We start from the raw sequence: 22353 nt of genomic DNA on the forward strand, positions 1-22353 counted from the left end.
CTGAGCTGTGTTTAGCTAAAAATGAACCAAACACTGTGTAGGTATCGACCCCTCTGAGCTGCTGTCACAAATCAAATCCCTCGAGTAAACTGCTGGAAACCAAAGGACACTTGAGCTCTTTAGGCTGCAAGTTCAGCCCTGTCAGCTCATACCGAGGTTTCTCCGGCTTTCCCCTCTCGTCAAGTGGTTAATTAGTCTGGATAATTTGGAAGCTGCTTTTGGGTGGTTTCAAAATGAAGCGCGTGGCAGAAAGGCCGCGTCCCTCCGCCCGCGTCCCCCAGTCAGCACAGCACCGTGAGCCACCAGCTCTTAGAAACGTTTATTAAGATCGAACTTGAGAACAACGGATCGAAACACAACGTCTTGTGGAGTCGAGTATTTCTAAATTGATTTTTCTATGCGTAAATGAAACAAAAAAAGTCAAGATTATACAAAAAGAACAGAAAGTGCAGAACACGATAAAACAGTTCTCATGCAACAAACCTCTTTTTAACCTTTGAACAGAAAATAAGCTCGACAGTGTAGAAATAAAAACCCATACATACATTATGCCGTCTACGCACTCAAACATTCATCTGTGACATTTCTTTATCCCTTTTTCCTCATAAAACTTAACGTTATGTGTTTAACACATGCTTATAAACATTGCTAAACTCAGCAAGAGCTATTATAGTGCCCCAACTTAATAAGTTGATAAAAAAGTAGTTGTCATATGGCCAGTTCACAAAGGAACTAAATATTCTCTCTTTTTTTTTAATCTTTTTTTATTTTCTTTTATTTTTTCCCCCACTATGAGATACCTATATGCCGCTTTCTATTCATACGAGGCGTTTAAAATAAGCTGGTCATCTGGCTACCAAAAGGGCTTAGTGTTCATGTTACATCAGAAAAATAATGATGAATATTGGGAACGGCCAATTTGTTGAGAGGAAAGTGGTTTTTTCGGGGGGGGCGCTCTCCTACAATTTGGCTGTCGCTGAGGTCTGGATACATCAGAGGGTTCTTGGTTTAGTTAAATGCTCCTTGAGCTTCACCCTCAGCTTCAAAATGTAAATAATAGGTTGGAGCTCGTCAAATTGAACCGTGTCCTGGGTTTTTCAGGACGTGATCTTAGTTAATAATTAATAGAAAAGCAGGAACGTCTTCCTGAGCAGCCGGGCAGATGTTAACACGCATTCCAAAAAGGTAACTGAGCCTTTTTGTGATGATTTAACCCAATTTCCTACCTGCCCGGGCCTTGAAAACAAAAGGTTGGTTGATATTTGTGCCGACGGCTCCTTCTGGATGCAACATGAGAACCAGAAAACTTTGGGTAGCTCCGCTTGTTCAAAATGACCATTTTGGACGCACTTTACAAACGTTCAGCTTTGTCGTTTAAGGAAGAAGAACAGCAAGAGGACTCTCTGTAACCATAAAGTTTCTGCAAAGAAAAATAAAATTTGGTATATTTCTTCTACACAGTCATTAATAACGTTTCTGTGCAACATTTGGTGTTCGTTACATTTATTTGGCCTATTGCAAAGGAAACGAGGACAAAACAGCTGCAAATAAAACCAGCTTCTCTTTCACAATAGATACTTCAGATGCCGAAGCTGCTACATGTGCTTGGAATATCATGCAGGAGTTTGCTTAGTTATTTAAATAAAATACATATTTATAGCTGAGCTCATCTCGCATGGGACTACGATGAGGGAAACCTGGAAGAACTCAGTTGAAAATATCGAACACAGCGACGACGAGCACAACATTTTGGCCCGAGCAGCGTGTGTATCAACGTATATACACACAGACACATATAGACACACGCGCGCCTCAAATAAACCCGAACCCAGGGCGGGCGGACGCGTTTGTGATGATGAGACTGAGGTTTTAACGAGGTACATGGCGATAATCGCTGTTGTCACCGCTGTCGTTCCAAGTGCCGGGGGCACTTGAGAGGGGAACGAGAAAGATTCAACCCCGGATTTCAAAGAAAAACTCACACATCGCGGGGTTCTCCTGTTACTTCGTAGGCTGGAAAGAAGCTCCAAGCCAAAGGGGAAAAGGACACGGCGCATTTCGGGATTGTGGATTTACTGCCTTCTTCCCTTCCGATGATGAACAACCCGCGTCTTTCCGTGAGCGCTCACCGCCAGATTCCTATTATTAAAAGGCTATTTAAGGTAATAAATCTCTATGAAAGTCTAACCAGCAGGAAGAGAAACATTCCTAAGAAATTATTGCTTCTGGAGTCTCAAATTGCCATCTGGGATCTGAGCGGACTCTTGCAATAACCCAATGGTACAAAACCCAACGCTTCAAGCTTGAGCTTCTCTGCTCGCACGTGAAATATTTCTAGATGCGCGACGCTCGAGAATCTGAGCGCTGATGGTTTTTCATGGTCACCAGAAGGACCGTGGAATTGTCAAATTGTTTACAGTATAGAGCAAAACGGGATAAACCCACTAAACCTTCCGCCGGCCGCGGGAAAGGTCCAAAGAGCTGGAGTGCGTGGGATGAATTTGATACAGTAATACCGACAAACAGAAAATTCTTGTTGCAAGGGATAAAATAAACCCCCTTCAACTCTTCCCACAACACAAAAACGCATAAAATCAGCACAAAAAATAATCATTCCCGTATCAAAAAATAAGGGGCACGTGAAGAAATAAATCGTTGCCTGCTCTACCCTGAGAAGTGCCGGGAATTGAATGAAAACTCAAACTGGAGAAAAAGCAGCGGCCGCGCGGTGGTTTCGCTTCGCCAGGGGCTTCCCCGACTTAATTCTTCTGGCAAGACTACAAATAGCTCGGCACGTTTACAATGGGTAATTATTTCCTTTGGCTTTACAGGGGAGTGAAATGGAGCTTCCTGCTGCAAGGCAGCGTGCGTGTTCACGTGTTATGGAGAATAATTAAACAGCGTCATTAAACGGCCCCATAAAATGCCCTAAATGTGGATTTTAACATGCAGTTCTCTTCCCTCTTCGCTGCCAGACCTTGGTGGGCTCAATGATGCTGTGAGAAAGAAATTCTGCCTTGCAAAGGTGCTACGTGGAGTAACGGTGATTTGAACCCACGCTGATCCGCAAAGATCGTGGGGAAAAGGGTTTTGAACTGTGAAAGAACCTTCCCAGAAATAGAGATTAAAATACGGAGCGCTTGCCAGCATTTGTTTAACCAAAAGCAGGATGTTCAAGGAGCTTCAAAATTCAAATATTAAAATGGCTAGCTCAGTGTGTATGATATTTTACATGAATGCCAGTTATAGGGTGAAATGCAACTCATCTCCGCTATATATGAACGTCAGCAGAATATATAAAATGTCATTGAGATGATAAAGTTCACGGCAGAAGTTCAAAGTGTTTCTCACGACTGATTTCTTCAATAGAGTCTCGCGTTCTTCAGTAGTATCATTCCCCTGTCTGAACACAGTTCACAGTATGTGTTCTAAACTAAAAAAAATATTCACCCTAAAGGAAAATAAAAGGCTTTCTCAGACACTTGAAAAGAAAAATAACAACCAACCTAAGTCCTGTGCGGAGTTTTGAGGCAGCAAAACTCTCCCAGCGAGCTGTGATGTGTCTGGTTTTGCACATGGCGCGGCCCCGAGGTCCGTGTGAAAGGGGTGAATAGCGTCGCAAACGCTTCTTTACAAGACGACAAATGGAAGTTTGGTTTCTAAAGTAGCTTGAAAAGGATCTCTGAGCTTTGGCCGCCCGTAGATCCAAACGCTGGTTGAAATCGGGTTCATATGACTCTTCACATTAAATAAATGTCTTTGCGCTGCAGCTATGTCCTGAATCAAGGGGAGGGGGATACGGAGGTTGCGCCGATGACATTGGTACAGCAGCTCCCTAGAGCTCCAGCCCCAAATTGCTCCAACGCAGGGACTGGAATGGCAATGTACGCCCAGCGATTTGGAATTTCAGGCCTAAAAAACTGTTTCAGACGCAGATTTTTATGCACCCAGATCATACCATAAAGTGACGGAGGTTTTACCTTGTTGTACGGACGCTGCGTCTTTCCCTCGGCTGCCACATTCCCAACCGGGAGGTGAAAGGATGGTGAAAAGTGCAATTAATGAACTAATTCCTTTCCCTAGCAAAGAGAATCCTCACGCCCCCTCCCACTGAGCCAACCCCACGGCAGCTTCATCCAGAGATGATGTTCATAACACCAAGAAAATTAATTACAAATCAAACTATATCCTGTAGCAATTTCGCTAACGAAAACGTGAGGTCTAAAACGAACGGTAAAGAGCTGTCAGACCGGTAATATCGCGCTTACGAGAAACAAAACGGATCCATGTCTTGGCGTTTGATTCGGCTGTTACACTAGTGACATCTGAAATGTTTAGACAAAAATAATAGCAAGAGACTATAAGATAGCTTCCATTTTCAGTTAGGTTAAAAACAGCCCCAAACTTCATTCTTCTAACTGCTAATTGTATACACTGTGAGTCTCATGCAGATTAATAAAACTTACTCGAAACCTAAATGTATTCTTAATAAAAAAGTGTTCAGAAATGACATGTCTAAGTTGTAGAGAAAGCGATTAGCATCAGACTACCTGTTCAAATCTATTTGAAGGACTAGAGAATTTCATTTACATTTGTGCATGAAACTGCCTTTTCTTCTGTCATTTTAGCTACAAAGTAGTGAAGATCCTAATTTGTTTTCCTGGAAAAAAATAATAATATAATAATTAAAAAGAAAAAAGAAGCTCTCGATGGTGCACCTGCACTCGCTGGAATGTGGGTGAAGAAGAATCGATGGCCTCACACGGCGGATTCGCTCTCAGGCCCCGAGGCGGCAGCTCCTTTCCGCGTGAGCTTCAGCACCGTCGGCTTCTCGGCCGGCTCGGGAGGACCTAAACCTTTCTGTTCTTCCTTTGGCTCTTCGTTGACTTCGGGGTAAATCACCAAGAAGGTGGCCGTCAAAAAACCCAGGAAGGATCCCACCGAAGCCACCACGGGGATGACTCGGACGGTGCCGACTACGTCCACCACGCCGCCCAGCGCCGAGGCCACGAGGATCTGCGAGATGTAAACCTGGCAGGACAGGATGGCGCAGTCGATGCCGAATCCGCGCTTGGAGTTGCCGGGGCTGTGGTGAATGTACTGGGAAAAAAAGATGAGGAACGCGTTAAGAGGGAAAACAATTAAACACTAATATTCCTTCCACGTGGTCAACTTAATGCCATCCTTGTGCATTACAGACTATACATGGCCAAAGCCTCTTCTATTTATCAACAGCCTCCTCTTATCAACAGCCTCCTCATCTACTTATCAACAGCCTCCTCATCTTACACCAAAAGGCAGATATTTAATTAGCTCCAAGATTAAGTTTTGTAAAGAAAAAAAATTACATGATTTTTGTGATTATAAAAAGGGAATCCCCCTTCCCAATCCCAGTGCAGAAATGTGTTGATAGAAATCATCATCCTGTGATTTGTATCTGAATTCTACGGTGCTAAATAGTGGAAAGTAAATTGGTCTTTGTTTCCAGAACCAGTTTGCTTTATGTCTCCCCAAACTTCTACCTGCATTTCCAGACTCACCTCAATATCCAAGAACCTGAGTAATGTTAATGTAACATGACAGAAACATAGAATCATGTCAGTTGGAAAAGACCTTCAGGATCATCAAGTCCAACAATAACCTAACCCATGTCCCTAAGAACCTCGTCTAAACGCCTTTTCAACCGCTCCAGGGATGGTGACTCCACAGTAGCAACAACCAGGTGTATAATAAATACTCCAATAATTATTTCATCTCTCTCCATCTACCATATGCAGCCAAATCCTTTTACACCTCAGCACAGGGCAAAGCGATCGTGACCTCACTGAGCCAATTGATGCTAATACCATCTGATTTAAGTGGCAGCTCTTGCTATTTACGATCAAGGACAAATCTGTGCTTTGGCGCACGGCCCAACAAAGCAGGTATCTCAAATCACGCGATTTAATAAATCCATTTTGCCACTGCGATCTTCAGAGAAACGGGAACGCTAGGCCTCGATTCAAATATTCCACCTACCTGCTTAATATCGTGGTATTGGCCCAAAAGCGCGTAGGGGCAGTAGGAGATACTCATGGAGACGATTCCCATGGTGCTGATCATGATCATGGTGACGTACACGTTGGGGAACATGGCCATGACCGCAGTGCCCAGAGAAAAACCCAGCGTGCCCAGGATGTAGATCACTTTTATACTAAGGTCGTAGTTGTCCAAGTATTTCTGCAACAAGGCTGCGGAGATCGAGAATAAAACATCGATATCAGTTTAGCTGGTGAAGCTTTTAACGTGGTCATGACAATTTCAAAGTGTATTCCAAGCCAAAATTGTCTGTGGTCGGTTTATCTGTTAGCAGAGGACACAAAAGACTTTTGGAAATATATATTTTTGATTTTAAAATCATCCTTTGCAAAAACCCTCTTATATACGCTTGAATCTTCTAACAAGTGTAATTTTAATTTCCTAATGAGCGGCTACATGCCAGTCAATATCCTTTGACAGCATTTTGTGCTTTAAGCCACTTACCAATCTGCTCACATTCCCACCTCTACATTTGGAGGAATTTTTTAACATTGATTCTTAAATCCCCCCCTTACGGCCACGTGAAACGCTTCTCCAAAATACCCTTCACCCCAAACAAGGAGGCGGATGCTAACTGAATAAAACCTATTTTTACCTCGCAAATACACGTCCGAAGTGCGTTCCGATTGTGCAGAGACCCTTACCTGAGCAAACAGCAGCAGTAGCAGCATAAATCACCAGTCCCCAGCATCCCATCTGAACTCCAGCGTTATAGGCGTGTAATTCGGTGGAGTTAAAAGGGGCCTGCAACAAAAGAACACACGCAAAGCTGTTTTCTTGTAACGAGCGCACCTCAGAAACGAGTCATTATAAGCGTGTCTGCCAACGGTGATGGTTCTCTTACTTTTGGATCGCCCTGGAAGATGACCTGTCCCATGAAATCCGTATAGAACACGGCTTCAGCAATGATGGAAAACCACGTCAGGAGGTGACAGACGCAAAGTCTCAGCAGCTCCTTCGGCATCTTCAGCATCGACAACCACAGCAGCCTGACCGTGGTCTCGGTTTCCCCCTCTTCGCTCTCCGTGTCGCCGCTGGAGTTCGTGGTGCCGCTCTGGTTCCTGTGTCTGTACCTCTGCCGCTGCCGCTTCTGCATGTCGTAGATGTCGTTCATGCTGCGCGAGGACTTGATCAAGACGATAGCGTTGGCCCGACGAAAGCGGTAGCGGTGCGAGCCTATTTTGCCGTAGTAGGAGAAGGTGTAGGACGGTTGACGGTAGAACATGTGCCGCCGTCTTCGCATGGAGTTCGAAGTGCTAGATTGCTTCATGCCTATCCTAGCGTGCCCGTTGAGGAACTCTTTTGGTAGGGAGCCGTTCTCGTTTGGGCCTTTGTCCTCATGGAGGCGATTATCAAGCAACATTTCCTCCTCCTTCTCGTTGTCCCTGAGGAAAGCAGACAAGTGGTTGAGTTTGGACTTCATGGTCTCTTGGCTTGTGTTGTGGGGAGTGTTCGGATACGAAGCGTCCTGAAAAATGGAGGGTTCGATGTCGTGGAGAAAAAGCAGCTCCGATTCGATTTCCAACGTAGCGTCGGGCATGTGCAGAACCGAGTCGCTCTTACTTCTTACAATGTTCACGTCGAGGAACTCCATATTGAGATCGTGCTCTGACTGAACCTCATCGTGGAACATCGAGGCCCCGTAGGGCTCCTCCTCATTAATTACATTCAGTCGATTTAAAGGGGGGAGGCTACTGCTGAATTTGACACTGGAAAGCGTGTCTCCTTCATCATCAATCCTGTCCTGCTGAGGGTTATATTGCTCTTCTTCAATGCTAAAAAGGTGGAGAGCAACGGAGACAGAGAAAATAATGGCTGCAAAGAAGAAAAGGACTTGCTCTTGAGATTTAAAAATACTACCCAAGAAGGTCTGTGTCCAGTCCAGCCCTCCTAACATATAACCGATTGCTCCTCCAAGACCTGTGGAAGAGAAAAAATGAGAAGTGAGGCCAGGAAGAATCGATTCGGTCACAACTTCGCTCATCAGGAAGACTCAACAGCCGCTAAAATCATCTGGACTAATTCCATACCGGCTGAAAACGCGTGGATGTTAAGGGCCATGTCTTGTTCTTCGCTGTCCACCACATCCAACAGGTAGGCCCGGATCGGCCCTTCTGTTGCATCAGCGCAAAAGTCCAACACCACGACACCGAGCACCGTGAGCACGATACCGATGGGCTGCTTGTCCGGGACGTCGCCGATAGCCAGACCTGGGGGAAAAGGGATGAGGAATCTGAGCACGTCATTCAAAAAGGGAAAACTGCTACGAGCAGAAGAGAAAGGCGGTCAACACGCTCACTCGAAACATTTCTTTACAGACTAAAATGACAATTTTGACTCTTTGACACAGCTTCATGTGGAACAAAGATGATGTTTTTTGTATTTGTAAGGCTGACGTTTATTTTTCAAAATGTTCTTTTTCAAGTATCCCTTAAACCTTTGAGAGCATTGGGTGTTATTTCATGTTCCTCACATGCATTTTCCTTCAAATGGGGCCTGTACTATTCAATATATTCATCAATGATTTGGATGAGGGAACAGAGTGACTGTCAGCAAGTCTGCTGGTGACACCAAGCTGGGAGGAGTGGCTGACACGCCAGAGGCTGTGCTGCCATCAGAGACCTGGACAGGCTGGAGAGCTGGGCGGGGAAAAATTGAATGAAATAGAACAAGGGCAAGTGTAGAGTCTTGGATCTGGGCAGGAACAACCCCAGGTTCCAGTATAAGTTGGGGAATGACCTGTTAGAGAGCAGTGTAGGGGAAAGGGACCTGGGGGTCCTGGGGACAGCAGGATGACCATGAGCCAGCACTGGGCCCTTGTGGCCAGGAAGGCCAATGGTACCTGGGGTGGGTTAGAAGGGGGTGGTCAGTAGGTCAGAGAGGTTCTCCTGCCCCTCTACTCTGCCCTGGGGAGACCACACCTGGAATATTGTGTCCAGTTGTGGCCCCTCAGTTCCAGCAGGACAGGGAACTGCTGGAGAGAGTCCAGCGCAGGGCAACAAAGATTCTGAAGGGGGTGGAGCATCTCCCGTGTGAGGAAAGGCTGAGGGAGCTGGGGCTCTGGAGCTGGACAAGAGGAGACTGAGGGGTGACCTCATTCATGGTTACAGATATATAAAGGGGGAGTGTCAGGAGGATGGAGCCAGGCTCTTCTCAGTGACAACCAATGATAGGACAAGGGGCAATGGGTTCAAACTGGAACACAAGAGGTTCCACTTAAATATGAGAAGAAACTTGTTCCTGGTGAGGGTGGCAGAGCCTGGCCCAGGCTGCCCAGGGGGGTTGTGGAGTCTCCTTCTCTGCAGACATTCCAACCCGCCTGGACACCTTCCTGTGTAACCTCATCTGGGTGTTCCTGCTCCATGGGGGGATTGCACTGGATGAGCTTTCCAGGGCCCTTCCAACCCCTGACACTCTGTGATTCTGTGAAATGCTGCAGACTGTTTTTCTAAAAGATGAGAACAGTCAAACCCAAACCTTTAAAGGTCCCTTCCAACCCAAACTATCCTATGATACCTCATCTATCTGTTACAAACACAAGTAAATACATTTCTGACACTGAGATTAACATGTAACGGTTGCTGCACAACAGTATAAAGCATAATATAACCCCCTCACCTCCCTCTTTGCTTTTCTTAAACATTCGTGTTTTCTAGATCAATTTTAGAAGCAAAACTTTTAAAGATGCAGCAACACAAAGGTATTTGGCATTGCAAAAAACATCAGTCAGCTTCTATTGATAGCAAGGGCTGAAATGCTCTTTGTCTACAGAGGAAAAAGGCAGCATTAATGTATATATAACAGCTGTAGAATTCTTCAAGCAATAAAACACGACATAAGCGTGAATTACTTGAATTGGAGAGATTTAAACATTACGTGTGCAGGACTCTGATAAAACCGTTAGCGTAACTGATGAAAATGCCTGTGGAAAGAGATGAACTGGCTAAGCCACCAAAAAGTCATCTAAATCTCAAGTGCTACGATTCCTGCATATTCCATCCTCATTTCTACCAAGTCCTCTGAATGCTAAAGAAGTTTCTACGTGTTCCACGCTCGGCTGAATCCTATAGGAGAACAAAACAGTGTCAGAGCTTTAGATTTCTTGGAAACCTGAACAGAAAAGGAGTTGAATAAGATGGATACGCAGCTGTTCTCCCGGGATGCGGTTGTATCACTATGAGGATTATAAATCTCTTTTTTAGCATGTTCTTGTGCTTCTTGTTCCCCTCCCGATGACTCCGAGTGCCAGGTTATGAAAAAGGGTGAGATATAACGAGCACCTTGTGTTTTTGCAGCATCTCCTGCTAATTGAAGTGAGGATTGCAAGGAACTGGAGACGAAGGATAAGAAAACATGAACATAAAATGGGAAGACAGACAATGAAAGGATACAGGGTTCATCTAGAAGAAAATCTGGTTACAAATGAGGCCTTTTCTTGCAAACTGCCAGACACCCCCTCTTGCCAGAGCCTGGTAAGCAACGTCTTTCCTCTCTAAAAAGTGACACAAGTCACCATTTCCAAAAGTTCCATTAGAAAGAGGCTAAATTACTGCATCATATTGCGCATCTGCTCTAAATAGTAGATCAAGTGCTGCCTTACGCTGATGAAAATTGAATGTTAGTGGCAAATCTCTGCCTTCTAGTCCAGAATGGGTTTAGAGGAAACCACGGAATGAGGTATAGTGGTGGTTATAGCTTTCAGAAGCGGGTATTTGTTCAAAATCTACCACGAGAACGTCCCAGGAACGGCTGCATCAAGCACACGGCTCACTTTGCACTGAGGTGCAATAACCTCTGTGTTTCAAAGAAGTTTCATTGGCCTGGAGTAGCTGGAAAGTGGCACCGGAGTATCTGGAAAGCGCAGGTTTCCTAGAAAACTATATTATACTGTGTATCAAAGAATTAGAGAAAAATCAGTGTTTTCTGCTGATTTATTAGAAATAAACCTATAAAGCGCGTGTGAGCTTTGCTTGGCAGCATCAATCCCCACTGACCTAAACCATTCTGTGGAAATAAGAGCTTCCTATCAATGAAAATCTGGTGTGAGGGCTGCAATTAACAACTTGCACACATCTGGATGAGGAGGAGCGAGTCTTGGAAACACAAAGTACAATTGATACCGTATGTCAGCAATTCGAATAATCAACATTTATTGCTACACAAGCTAAATATCATTCGTCTGAACAGTCTGGACGTTGTGGTTTGTAGAAGATTAAAAAGCATCATATGGCAGCCCAATCTGGCTTTAAAAATTGAAAATGCTGAGTTAAGGTGACGTCGCACGCATTTCCCTCAATAGTAAAACTTTTTCACAATAGAGCTGCGTCTGACCCCCCCCACCAAGAAAATAAGAGGGGCAAGAGGATATTAATAGGTGCTAAGTTCCTTTCGTTTCCATTGGTACAACGCCCATGTGAACACTTCCCCACATGTACTTGCTGTCACCTCTCACACTAAATTCACAAAGAGATTGTAGATTGGAGATCGTAGATTAAGTTCAGTAGTAAACTATGTTCAAGGGAAACTATTTTTACCAGCTTGATGGGGGCTCGGGAAAAATTATTTTCCCACATAATTTTGGGTAAACAAATATTAACTGTGTTCTGGGCTTTTTCAATACCAGGGCTAAGAAAAGCACGAGAAAAAGTGAAAAGATAATTTTTGAAATAATGCTGGAAACAGGATGTGTTGCCAGATACGCATTAAAGGGAGAACGGATCACAACAGGAAACATTTCCCTGTGAATAGGTTGCTACGATTTTCCCATGTCAAAGATCGACCCGATTCGTCTGGGCGACTGCAAACATTATCCTGGCAGCCACTGTATCGATAACGCTGTGTTCATAGTTAGAGCTGTGGTTGTACAATAATTAGCAGCGCAACTTCTGAATAAGAAGAATGGATAGTTCAAATAGTTCAAATGAGATTTTGACATAAGTTAAACCAGTTGCATATCTTTACTTCTTACCTAAAAATCTTAAAGCAGGTGTGTTAGCAGGAGATACGCATGGGTGATTTCCTTTTTACTATTTTGTCATTATCTTTGCTTCCTACGTAAAAATCTTAGAGCAGGTAAGTTAGCAGGAGATACACACAGGTCATTTCCTCATTACTTAATATCTTATTTATCATTATCTCTGCTTCCTACATAAAAATCTTAAAGCAGGTAAGTCAGAAGGATATACACATGGGTGATTTCCTTATTATTTATTATCTCATTTATCACTATCTTTGCTTCCTACATAAAATTCTTAAAGCAGATATGTCAGCAGTATATACATACGGCTGATTTCCTCATTATTTATCATCTTACTTATCACTACCTTTGCTTCCTACATAAAAATCAAACAGCAGGTAAGTTAGCAGGAGATACAGATGATTTCCTTATTATTTATTCCTATTTATCATTATCTTTGCTTCCTACATAAAAATCTTAAAGCAAGTAAGTCAGAAGGATATACACATGGGTGACTTCCTTATTATTTATTTTCTTATTTATCCCCTTATTTATCACTATCTTTGCTTTCTACAAAAAAATCTTAAAGCAGATATTCAGCAGGAAACACATGGGTGATTTCCTTGTTATTTATTATCTTATTTATCACTATCTTTGCTTCCTACATAAAAATCTTAGAGCAGTTATGTCAGCAGTATATACACACAGCTGATTCCCTCATTATTTATTATCTTATTTATGATTGTTTTTGCTTCCTATGTAAAAATCTTAAAGCAGGTGTGTTAGCAGGAGATATACATGGGTGATTTCCTTTTTATTGTCTTATTTGAACACAAGCCCTATGGGGAGAGGCTGAGGGAGCTGGGCTTGTTTAGTCTGGAGCAGAGGAGGCTTAGAGGTGAGCTCATTACTCTCTAGAACTACCTGAAGGGCAGTTCTAGCCAGGTGGGGATTGGTCTCTTCTCCCAGGCAGTCAGCAACAGGACAAGGGGGCATGGGCTTCAACTCTGCCAGGGGAAATGTAGGCTGGCTATTAGAAAGCAATTCTTTGCAGAGAGAGTGGTCAGGCACTGGAATGGCTGCCCAGGGAGGTGCTGGACTCACCGGCCCTGGAGGTTTTTAAACTGAGACTGGACATGGCACTTAGTGCCATGATCTAGTCAATGGACTGGAGTTGGACCAAGGGTTGGACTGGATGATCTCTGAGGTCTTTTCCAACCCAGTCGATTCTGTGATTAGGCTGCTACAAGGTGGAAGAAGATAAAGGCTTATAGGGGTAAAACGATAAATAATTGACTTTAATAGTAGAACTGAAGACTTGAGTTACTTACTTGGGGAGGGAGACTTCTAAAAATAAGAGTAACAACCCTGGAGGTTTTTAAGCTGAGATTGGACATGGCACTTAGTGCCATGATCTAGTCAATGGACTGGAGTTGGACCAAGGGTTGGACTGGATGATCTCTGAGGTCTTTTCCAACCCAGTCGATTCTGTGATTTATCATCTTTGCTTCCTACATAAAAATCCTAAAGCAGGTATGTCAGCAGAAGATACACGTGGCTGATTTCCTCCTTATTTACCTATAGCGGAGCCGTTGAGGAAAAGCGCAACCCCGAAGAGGACACCGATGCAGAGAGCGAGAATGAACGGCCGCCGGCGGCCCCAGCTCAACGTGCAGCGGTCACTGGCCGAACCGATGAGCGGAGTGAAGATCAAGCCCAGGATGGGGCTGAGGAACCAGGTGAGGCTGTAGTATTGCTCGGGAAGACCTGAAAGAAAACCAGAAATCATTTAAAGGTCGCGTGGGACACACAAAACATTTCGCTCCATACATTGTGCTCATGTCGTAGCTTTAAATTGAAATTTACCAGGAGTAAATTCCCTCTCCAACAACTCAGTTAAGATTTATCAATGGTTAAAAAACCCTAAGGACGGTATAGATCATAAATCTTTAAAATACCTAAAGGTAATAAAGGGTATAGTTAAGGTACTGAAATAAAAGTGAAAAAAATAACATATATATATATATATACACACACACACCTAACAATGGAATCACCAGTCTAGATGAGTTACTACTAACCAAAAAAATCACACTTTTGCCATGTGTACTGATTATTTTTTGCCAGCCTTTATGTATAAGCATCCCCCATGTCTCCAGTGTAGAAGCCCCATAACTTTGCTGCCTCCTCTGGCCATTTGTGGACCATAAAATCCAAGATTTTTGGGATGCTCGGAAAATTACTTAGTTGTCACGGACACAAATCCCATTTTCAGCGAAACTTGTAACATTAAATGTGAGATGAACGTAATAGCGATGCTGTTCATCTAGGACCGGCACCTTAAAGAGGTTTAACAGACTGAGAGTGACGGAAAGAATGTGGCTGTTGTATGAAATGCCCCATTTCTAAGCACAACAATGTTAATTTATAAACTTGAACAATGGACAAGAAAAGAAAAAGCAATTATTCATTATGCTTATCTCTGCCTTTTGTTTTTCAGAGCTGAGGTGACTATTCATAGGATCGGACGGACACAAATTTGATTTAGTTGCTAATATTTACCTAGAAAAAACTCTTGTTACAAATAACAATTCCTGGGGAAGAACAGAACCCACCCCCCATCCCGCTTTCCAGGGCAACAAAGATGCTGAAGGGAGTGGAGCATCTCCCGTGTGAGGAAAGGCTGAGGGAGCTGGGGCTCTGGAGCTGGACAAGAGGAGACTGAGGGGTGACCTCATTCATGGTTACAGATATATAAAGGGTGAGTGTCAGGAGGATGGAGCCAGGCTCTTCTCGGTGACAACCAATGATAGGACAAGGGGCAATGGGTTCAAACTGGAACACAGGAGGCTCCACTTAAATTTGAGAAGAAACTTGTTCCTGGTGAGGGTGGCAGAGCCTGGCCCAGGCTGCCCAGGGAGGTTGTGGAGTCTCCTTCTGTGCAGACATTCCAACCCGCCTGGACACCTTCCTGTGTAACCTCATCTGGGTGTTCCTGCTCCATGGGGGGATTGCACTGGATGAGCTTTCCAGGTCCCTTCCAACCCCTGACGTTCTGGGATTCTGTGAAAAGCAATGACCTGCAGATGGCAGAATGACCCAGAGCTCCTCCAAGATCCATCTCCCTTTATCAGGTATCTGCTTTACTGCGTTTCTTAGCAAAACAAACCAAATTTCTCGCAGTGCCAAGACTGAAAAACTAAATTTCTTTACCCTGGAAGGAAAACCATTTATTATGCAAAACCACACAGTGTGAATTTGAGTCGTATTTGACCTTCGCTGGCGAGATCAACCTGTACCTCGTGCTGCCTTTTTCAGGCATCCGGTACCGAGCAGGATTATACCAATCCCTGCCCAAAATAGTCCACGCTGCAAATTTGGAAATCTAATCTGGTGTTTAAAGTACCATCAAATAAATCTTGACAAACAATGCTGGCTTCTTCCACCAGATAAATCAGATTTTCCTTGCGGCGACGCGGAGTTCCCAATATAGGAAAATATGCTATTTTTTTATGTAAATAACCAATTTCATCATCAGGATTCAAAAAACCAGGTCTGAGGCCAAGGTCTATTTGATTGGACTCTGGCTAAGGAACAAGCTGATGGCGACAGCTGCCTAAATGAGTAAAGAGTTATTAGAAGAAATTTGCCTCTTTCAACCTGCACTTTTGGACCAAATGTGCCCATGGGGAATGGGGAAAGTATCCTGGTGTGTTTAACCAGCACCTCACCTGCTCCGGGATGCAAACGCGGATCAGCGCCTGAGCTGGCATATACACAGGGAATCTGCTTCAAAATAACGATGGGAAAGAGGAAACATTTAGTTCAAGGCAAGCTAAACCAAACGGTAGGCAGGTTATAATTCACTGGGGGTGAGTGATTTTTCTGCAGGATACGGAAGAAATGGCAATGTGTAAATACTCATCCCATTTTGCCTCCAGAGCCATCCCGCTGAGCGGCACTTACGCAGCGGAGGTTGCTGTGAGGTGTCTGGGGAGACCTTATTGTGGCCTTTCTGTACTTAAAAGGGGCCTGTAAAAAAGATGGGGACGAAATTTTAGCAGGGCCTGTTGTGATAGGACAAGGGTGATGGTTTTAAACTAAAGGAGGGAGATTGAGGCTGGACATGAAGGAATTTTAGATACTGAGGGTGGTGAGAGCCTGGCCCAGGTTGGCCAGAGAGGTGGTAGATGAACCATCCCTGGAGACATCCCAGGCCAGGCTGGACGGGGCTCTGAGCAATCTGAGCTGGTGAAGATGCCCCTGCTCATGGCAGGGGGGGCACTGGGTGAGCTTTGAAGGTCCCTTCCAACCCAAACTGTTCTATAATCCTATATGATTCTATGAGGACAGCTTCCTCAGCAGGATGTTCCTCTAGTTATTTAACCCTCGATCCTTATTTCCAGTGGGAACATCTCTTATTTCTGTCCCGAGCAAACAGCTCTTGTAGTGTTTTGCCTAATAGATCAGACAACCTGCTCCAAGCCGGCACCTTCTCCTGCCCCATGTGTTTCTGGGCACCCAGCACATCTCTTAATCTTCCCTCCTGAAAGGAGCTCCACCACCTTCCAAACCTTTTTTTTTGCTTTCCAAACCTTTCCATCCATCAACCATCCTCCTCAGTTTCTTTGCACCATGAGGTTTTATAGCAGAACACCTTTACTTTTTCTCAGAGACTATTTTAAATAGCAATTTGACCGGAAATCTCTGGCTTGAATGAAATATCGGGTCTTGTCACTAAAGACAACCCATTCTCAGTAAACACGAGGCTTTTTGATTTAAATATGGTTCTTAAGTTAAAAATAAAATAATAAATTGTTGTTATGCAAACAATTTTTGCATCAGCTCCTGCCTGTGGCCATGCAGACATGGGTCATTCTGCACACAGACCTGCAGCAGATTAAATATCTGATATTTTTGCCTAACCGTGAATTATCACTGAAATAAGGGCAGCACATCTCTACTGTCACCAACATCCAAAATCATTTTATGTCGTATCACTGCCAGGGAACACAAGTTTCTCTTCTGAATGATGTTGTGACTTGTGAATTATGAGCTGGGACATCTCAATGGAGCTCATCCATCAGTAAACACTTGAGAGATGTTGGGAAGGTTTTGCAGTAAATCATCCAGTTGTTTTACATAAACACAAGGGCTTTAGGCTGCCGAGAGCTCCGGTAGTAGCATTACAAGCATCATCCTATTTTATATGAATAAACAGCCTTAAATAGATAGATGTAAATTAAATGGATACAATTAAGCGACCTTATTTTAATACTCCAACATACGCTGAGACAGCTGAACATGCTTTGTAGCCACAGTTAACCAACTCTCATAGAAATGTCCTAAGATTATTAAAAAACACAGTGATTTTTACAGGCAGCATTACTTGACTTCAGTGCTTTAAAGGTCAACTTTGTAATAACTCCAAATCAGATTAAGTCCCTCATTTGGGTTTGTAAAAGAAAGGAAGAAAGGGTTTTTCCCCAACCTACAATTAGGGAGGCTTATCCTTCCGTGTAGGAGTCAGAGGACAGAGACTGGCTTTAATTTCCCTGATCGAAAAGGGTGATCTTCCTAACATCTAAGTATCATAAATTAAAGCTTAAATCCAAATATTTACGTTAAAAACATCTTCCTGTGCAAAAGACATGAAAAAAGACTTTAGAAAAAGAGGCCACACTAAAAATCTATGAGAATAAATAGTTTCATATTAAGAAAAATGGAAGAATTTCTAAAAAAGCTTTCAGTGCTCCTCCACGTAAACAGGAAAGTATACGTTTCAAGTGAAGCAATTCCCACAGATTGTAGAATGGTATGTATAATAAATGTAATCAATGTATAATAAATGTATAATCAACGCGAACACAACCTGCTTTTCCTCTTGCTGGAGCAGTCATGCCATAGGACAACTTCTATAACCAAAGCGGCAGGGCTTTTATAAATTGAATTCCAAGCGTAAGCCAGCAGTTCATAACATCATCGCATGTGTTTTATACACAGTTACGCAGAATTCAAAACAGTTATAATTTATTAAGTGAAGCGTATGACTTTATCGTAAGTACGTAACCGGTGATATCGTCACATTAGAATTTAGTTGGTTGCTCAAGAGAGGTATTAGAGAAGATTCCTGGTGGGAAGCTGGGGCTGGAAAAATTAATAGGAGGTTCAGCCTGGAGAACAGGAGGTTGAGGGGAGACCTTTACCATCCCTGAAGGGGTTTGAAAGGCACATAGATGAGGTTTTCTGGGACATGATTTAACGCCAGTGTTTGGTTAAATGGTTGGACTTGATCTTGAGGGTCTTTTCCAACCCAAATGATTCCATCAGGACTGTTGCTGGAAAGTCAGACTTTGTAAAGCTCACAGCCATGTCCTACCACGGGTCTTCCAGGAAAGAGCTTCCCAAGGCAATGAGCACCACCTCCACTGTCCCAAGACATCAAACCATTCCTTGTAGATGATGTTCTTCAAATTCCTGCTTCATACAGCAGCATCTTCAGCATTTCAGTAGTAGGTTTGCTGCAGCGCTAGACATTTTATAGAATCATAGAATTGTTTTGGTTGGAAGAGACCCGCAGGATCATCGAGTCCAACCATAACCTGACTCTGGCACTAAACCATGTCCCTAAGAACCTCGTCTATACTCTTTTAAACCCCCCCAGGGATGGTGACTCCACCACTGCCCTGGGCAGCCTGTCCCAATGCCCAACAACCCTTCCCTTGAAGATTTTTTTCCGAATATCTAATCTGAACCTCCTCTGGCACAACTTGAGGGATATTCTATATTTTCATATCAATAAGAAAGTTCCAGACAGAAGAGGAGAATTTAAATCCCCAAACACTTTTTTTCCCTTAAAAGAGGCTATTTTGGTTTTAGTCTCTTGAATGTCTGCATACACGATACGTGTATTTAGGTTGGCGTGCATGATTTGGCAGCAGAAGGAAAATAAATACGGGAATTGAAAACTGAAATACTTAAAGAGATTGTATGAGATATATACATATGTGTGCGTATGTATGAACAACACAAAACCCCCCAAGTCTTCCAGAGCTTTGCTGCCTCCCAAGAATAAGCGCCAATAATGAAATTTTATAGAAATTAATGTCTGCAAGGGGCACTTTGAAGTTAAAGAAGGTAAGAAGGTTAGGACAGGGAACTGCTGGAGAGAGTCCAGCGCAGGGCAACAAAGATGCTGAAGGGAGTGGAGCATCTCCCGTGTGAGGAAAGGCTGAGGGAGCTGGGGCTCTGGAGCTGGACAAGAGGACACTGAGGGGTGACCTCATTCATGGTTACAGATATCTAAAGGGTGAGTGTCAGGAGGATGGAGCCAGGCTCTTCTCGGTGACAACCAATGATAGGACAAGGGGCAATGGGTTCAAACTGGAACACAGGAGGTTCCACTTAAATTTGAGAAGAAACTTGTTCCTGGTGAGGGTGGCAGAGCCTGGCCCAGGCTGCCCAGGGAGGCTGTGGAGTCTCCTTCTGTGCAGACATTCCAACCCGCCTGGACACCTTCCTGTGTAACCTCATCTGGGTGTTCCTGCTCCATGGGGGGATTGCACTGGATGAGCTTTCCAGGGCCCTTCCAACCCCTGACACTCTGGGATTCTGTAATTACATATCCTAACGGTTCCTTTCTCTGCCTATATATGCTGTTATACCTATAGAACTTCACCACTTTATAGGATATTTTAAAATGGGAAGACAGCTAAGAAGACATCCAAGGCAGGATAAGATGATGACAAGCAGAAACGGAGAGAGAAGGGGAATATTCTGACACCAAGAAGCTCCTTCTGACACCTCCATCTAGTGGCAAGGACTGATGCAGAATGTATTTTAAATCAATTGGCTGTGGCGATATGTGTGGCCAGGAGCTCTGCAGCATCCCGTGCACAACAGACGTATAGATCTTTGACTACAATGTCATCCATACAGCCGCCTCACCACAACCTCTTACAGCCAAATGTAAGCCGTTCCAAGCGCTGAGAGCTGCTATACCCACCTGGAACAGGCTGTCACTTGGATTTTGTGTGGCCAAAAGAAGTATCGGGCAGGAAATGCTTTACCAGAGGCTGCCGAGACTCGCATGTGGACTCGAAGGCCAAAGCAGCTGCATCCCATTACTGGTTTAACGCTGTTTTCTTATTTTGTCTGTAACTTTCCATCGCCGCGCTTGCCTTGCCAGGTAGCAGCTCTAACCGCGAATCCGCCAACTTGGAAAAGCAACCTGGTGGCCTTTTGGGCGAGGAATAATAACTGGAGGATTATTATTTAGGCTTCTGCTGACAGCTAATCTGAGGAAATACCGAGGAGGGAAAAAAACCCAACATATTGGATAAACAAGGTTAGTATTTGTGCCGTGAACTGAATCTGGAGCGGGTCACAAGGCAGACTGAGAAGTCTCATACAAATCAGCGAGGAAAAGAAAGGAGCAAAACACAACAACAGCTTCTATTAAGCAGCGCCGACCGCCACTGAGACCCTGGTAATATGGCATTTCCCAGCCAGCTACAAACAAACAGGACACTGGCTTCTAGTAAATAAGGGTTTGTTTTTTTCCCAGACCAAAAAAAAAGAGCCCAACAATAGTGGGACCAGCGGCGCTCAGGGTTCACAGGAAATGCTCAGTGTGTCACCGTCAGCACAGGGGCTGCGTCAGGTCACGGCTTACAGGGAAGATTGAATCACGTGCAGCGCTTTCTATTCAAAACCTCTTTTTGATAAGTTCTATTGGGGGAAAAATAGTTCTTTATAAGCTTAACAATACGATCTGATATGGGAATAGGATGCTAAGCTCCTGTTTTCACGTGTCAGAAATCATCACCTAGAGACGTGTTTGTGCTCTTAAAGCAAACACCACACGGGTTTCTGAACCAACACAACAAGCTCTCATGCCCCGCAAATACTTTATATTCCACAAATACTGTGTGTTGCTGAAGGTATTTCACATTGATCTGTTTAAAAACGCGGTGCTTATCCAAGCTGCTTTGTTTCGACTATATTTTTTAAGAGTGCAGCAAGGAAAACCAATGCTTGTCAAAAAGCTGTGAAGAATTAATCATCTCAGTATCTGCTCTTCATCTTGTTAAAAGACAATCATAGAAACCACTACAAAAAGTATTTTAGCTTTGGAGTGTCTATATGAGGAACAGAATGCAGCTGCAATCAGTGAATAGATGTACTTTGATACCCACTCCCTTGTATTTATAATAAATACACACAGTTTGCCACACATCCAGGTGCCCCGGGGGAAACTGCAAACAATCTTCATGCCTATTTTGACAACTGTATCGCCATCAAACTTCAACCACAAACCCTTTTGCTTCTTGCTGCCTCCCCTCAGATTTTAGACCTTCCAGTGGTTTAGAGCTCACGGGGGACTCTGAGCTGCCAAAAAAACCCCAAACCTGAGCCAATATATGTTGGATTGATGCACTGGAATAGGCTGGACTGGTGATCTGAGCAGTACATTGCGGTACGGTCAGCACTCAGATACTGAGTTTATTGCACCCACCTTCTCACTCCTGTGTGGAAATAACAACTCTGACTGACAGGGGAGGGATATGAAAACTCAACACTAATTCCTCCTGGTGCCCATTACCATGATTTGAGCAGCTTCCAAATGTGCGAGTACAAGCTTTTAAGAAGGAAATAATTTGAAGTGCTACTTGAAATCACAGTCTGAGATTATCTAAGAGGCAGTCTCTAGTTCGTACCTCTAAACGCTCAGTATCTTACAGCTGCTGGTGTGAAAACAAACAAAACCCAACCCCAGACTTGATTTTTACGTGAAAATCTTGCTCTTTATCAAATTACACCTGCCCAGCCTGTATGATAAGACACCATTGCTCAAGCCCAGTGCTTGTGCAGAAGCTGCTCTTAACTAATTGCACAACGATAATGGAGGGAGATTATACTGACCGGTACGTATGATCATTTTGCTTGCAAGGAAGAACAAAATCAGCACCATGAGGTTTTTAATAGCTGCTAGCTTTCTACATAAAACCGACAGCCTTTCGAGTTGTCACGCATCTTTATTCGGTCAGTGACCTGTTGTGATAAACACCACATAAAATATTAATAGAAGCAACATCAAAACCGTGGCTTGAATCTTCCCGCTGGCAGAATTCACATCCTGAAATTCTTCTTGTGCCTGTCAAATAAGAGCTTAGCCTGCAACATTCGCAACCCTTCAGCACGTTCTATGCATCTCACAGGCAGCAGGACGTGCGCCCTGCAATCTGAATGTACTTTTCTGGAACGCAAGACGTCCATCCTCTCCTTCCCCCTCCTGTTTAGCTCTTGTCAGCAGGGAC

The 22353-nt window shown here is 43.8% G+C and overlaps 1 protein-coding gene across 4 annotated transcripts in view; it reads right to left on the reverse strand.

Moving 5' to 3' along the window:
- Positions 1-306: 306 nt before the first annotated feature.
- SLC45A4 (solute carrier family 45 member 4) overlaps positions 307-22353 on the reverse strand; it is a 92685-nt gene continuing 70638 nt past the window's right edge. For all 4 annotated transcript variants that reach the window (XM_065054492.1, XM_021290599.2, XM_065054493.1 and 1 more), the window contains exons 3-8: positions 13613-13801; positions 8109-8288; positions 6923-7998; positions 6723-6822; positions 6019-6230; positions 307-5100 (exon numbers count right to left, since the gene is read on the reverse strand). In XM_065054492.1, the coding sequence (XP_064910564.1) occupies positions 4759-5100; positions 6019-6230; positions 6723-6822; positions 6923-7998; positions 8109-8288; positions 13613-13801 (2099 nt within the window). In that variant the 3' untranslated portion in view covers positions 307-4758. The remainder of the gene's footprint in view (positions 5101-6018; positions 6231-6722; positions 6823-6922; positions 7999-8108; positions 8289-13612; positions 13802-22353) is intronic.

This window comes from Columba livia, chromosome 2, assembly GCF_036013475.1.
Source record: "Columba livia isolate bColLiv1 breed racing homer chromosome 2, bColLiv1.pat.W.v2, whole genome shotgun sequence".
NCBI lineage: Eukaryota > Metazoa > Chordata > Aves > Columbiformes > Columbidae > Columba > Columba livia.